The 2,424-nt window shown below is 36.4% G+C and overlaps 1 protein-coding gene across 1 annotated transcript in view; it reads left to right on the top strand.

Moving 5' to 3' along the window:
- Positions 1-1,065, top strand: part of LOC107661337 (anthrax toxin receptor 1-like) — a 56,616-nt gene extending 55,551 nt beyond the window's left edge. The window contains exon 19 of the mRNA XM_016450857.1: positions 23-1,065. Within this exon, the coding sequence (XP_016306343.1) occupies positions 23-279 (257 nt within the window). The 3' untranslated portion in view covers positions 280-1,065. The remainder of the gene's footprint in view (positions 1-22) is intronic.
- Positions 1,066-2,424: the final 1,359 nt, after the last annotated feature.

Here is a 2,424-nt window from a genome sequence, read left to right as displayed (position 1 = left end):
CCCCCCCCCCCCCACAGTACCCCTGCCTCCCTGTCCTCCGGCTTTCCCCCGGCACCTTCTACACCCCCACCTCACGCCATCAACCCTTCTCCACCCATTACTCCTCCTCCATCCTATTCTCCGCCCCCCATCTGGTCTTCGTCTCCTAACACTCTCTACTTTTCTCCGCCCACATCTCTTCCACCATCCCCTCCTGCCTCGCTGCCCCCGCCCCCTCAAGCCCCGCCTCCAGACAGAGCTCCTCCTCCAGATCGCCCACCTCCTCGGCCTTGTGTGTAATGCGGCACATCTGAGTGGACTACTGAGGACTGGAATTAAACAGGAAATATAAATGTTCCATATCCTCCTCAAAATTCCGTTGCTGTGTGGCCTAACGCAAAAAAACTCGATACAAAGACTCACCTGTGGCATCAAGGGCATTTGCTCCTCTGATAGAACAATGAAATGGAACACAAGCCACCATGAAACTCTGCAGGGAGCAACACTCAGAATCACACACACCAGGCATCGCAAAGAAACGGAAAATTCACCTACAGAGCTTCTCAGCAGGCGCCATTTGTGAGTTTAACCAAGCTTTGAGAATGGAAGTGGCTGGTTCCATTAATGGATTCATGGATGTTTCACAATTGCATGCACATGGGACCATCTCATGAAGGAGATTTCCATAAAAGAGGAAAGATGAGTAACTTTTTGGGAGCTTTCTCATTCAGAGCGATTGAGAAAATATATGCACGTTTTTGACAAGCGTCACCATATACAGGTCATCTTTATTAAGTGGCAAAAACTAAACATTGGGTCTCATTTACTAAACATTGCATGGGTTCATACACACTTATACAGACAGAAAAAAGATTAAACTATGCACATGAATTGGTTTTTAACTTTCTAATGTTGAAAGACCGCACTAATTTACATAAACACACCAATATCTATATAAGGGTTTGATGTAGAATAGAGCACAACAGTTGGGTTCTGGAAGAAAAACAGCATTCATTACCTATGTTTCCATCCACCTACTTTTATGTGCATTATCGGCAAAAAACAAACAAACAACAAAACAAAATTCTGAATGGAAATGCCAAGATATGCCTAAATTCTAAAAATGCACATAAAAAACCTATGAGCTCAACTAAATCGGATAAGTTTTTTTTCCTAATAAGAAAACATGCACTTAAATTATGATGGAAACACATTTACAAAATTAATTCTGTAATGCACATCAAAAATGACATTCAATGGCAATAACTGGATTGAAACTTGCTTTATTCGCGAATGTTTTATGTGATATTCCAATTTTGCGCACAAGTTAAATTCACAACTTTGTATGTAAACTAGTGCTGTCGAACAATTAATCGCGATTAATCGCATCCAAAATTAAAGTTTTTGTTTACATAATATATGTGTGTGTACTATGTACATTTATTATGAATATGTACATAGTACACACACATATTATGTAAACAAAAACTTCACCCACATTCAGTATATATTTCGAAAAATATTTACATGTATATATTTATATTCATATAAATTATATTATATATAAACATATTTAAAATATAAACATAACATATTTTTCTTAAAAATATATATGCATGTGTGTGTATTTATATATACATAATAAACATACACAGTACACACACATATATTATGTAAACAAAAACGTTTATTTTGGATCCCTATGGAAAAAAATGAATGGGAAAAATACTTTGGGACCCAGAGCTGCTGAAAAAAAGTGGGCAGGCACAAATGCACTATGTGATTTTAGTTGGTTCTACATTTTATTGTAAATTTATTTATAAATTTATTGTAAAGAATATGCTGAGGAATCACGATTTCTGCATGAAAATGTCTGTTCCTGCAGTAAGTAAATGAGACCCAGTTGTGTTTGATGAAAAGGTTTTCTTTCAAAAACTAAATGTATTTGCAAAATTCAACCATTTCAAAAACATGTTTTTGGTAAAATGGCTTGCCATACGAAGGCATACGGCTGTTGTTTGTTCAGGTAATTGACATTTATTTGTGCAATAGTGATTTTAGTGGCTTTGATAAGGATGGGGAGCATGTTGCTTTTTGGTCTTTGAATTTATTTACAAAGTACCAGACCATAATGAATTAAAGGAATAGTTCATCCAAAAATAGAAATTCTGTTATCATTCAATGATGATGAACTTTTCATTCAAAATTTGTCTTTTTTGGCTGACCTGTTTCTTTAGGATGACGTATGTTGAAGAGACTAAGGTGTTTATGGGCACGGACTTGAAACATCAGAGAAAAATCTGAAATGTATGTAAACTAAGCAACGTCACCTTACTTTGCACATGTCACAGTTGTAAAGGTGAATGGGTGCATTATTAAAAAATGTAGTACAAATTATTATACATTACACATGCTGTATGTATAAATCTATGTATCCCTGTGTAG

This window comes from Sinocyclocheilus anshuiensis, unplaced genomic scaffold (assembly GCF_001515605.1).
Source record: "Sinocyclocheilus anshuiensis isolate Anshui unplaced genomic scaffold, SAMN03320099.WGS_v1.1 scaffold703, whole genome shotgun sequence".
NCBI classification, from domain to species: Eukaryota; Metazoa; Chordata; class Actinopteri; order Cypriniformes; family Cyprinidae; genus Sinocyclocheilus; species Sinocyclocheilus anshuiensis.
The sequence above is the reverse complement of the archived record's forward strand: the minus strand, read 5'-3'. Positions and strand labels throughout refer to the sequence as shown.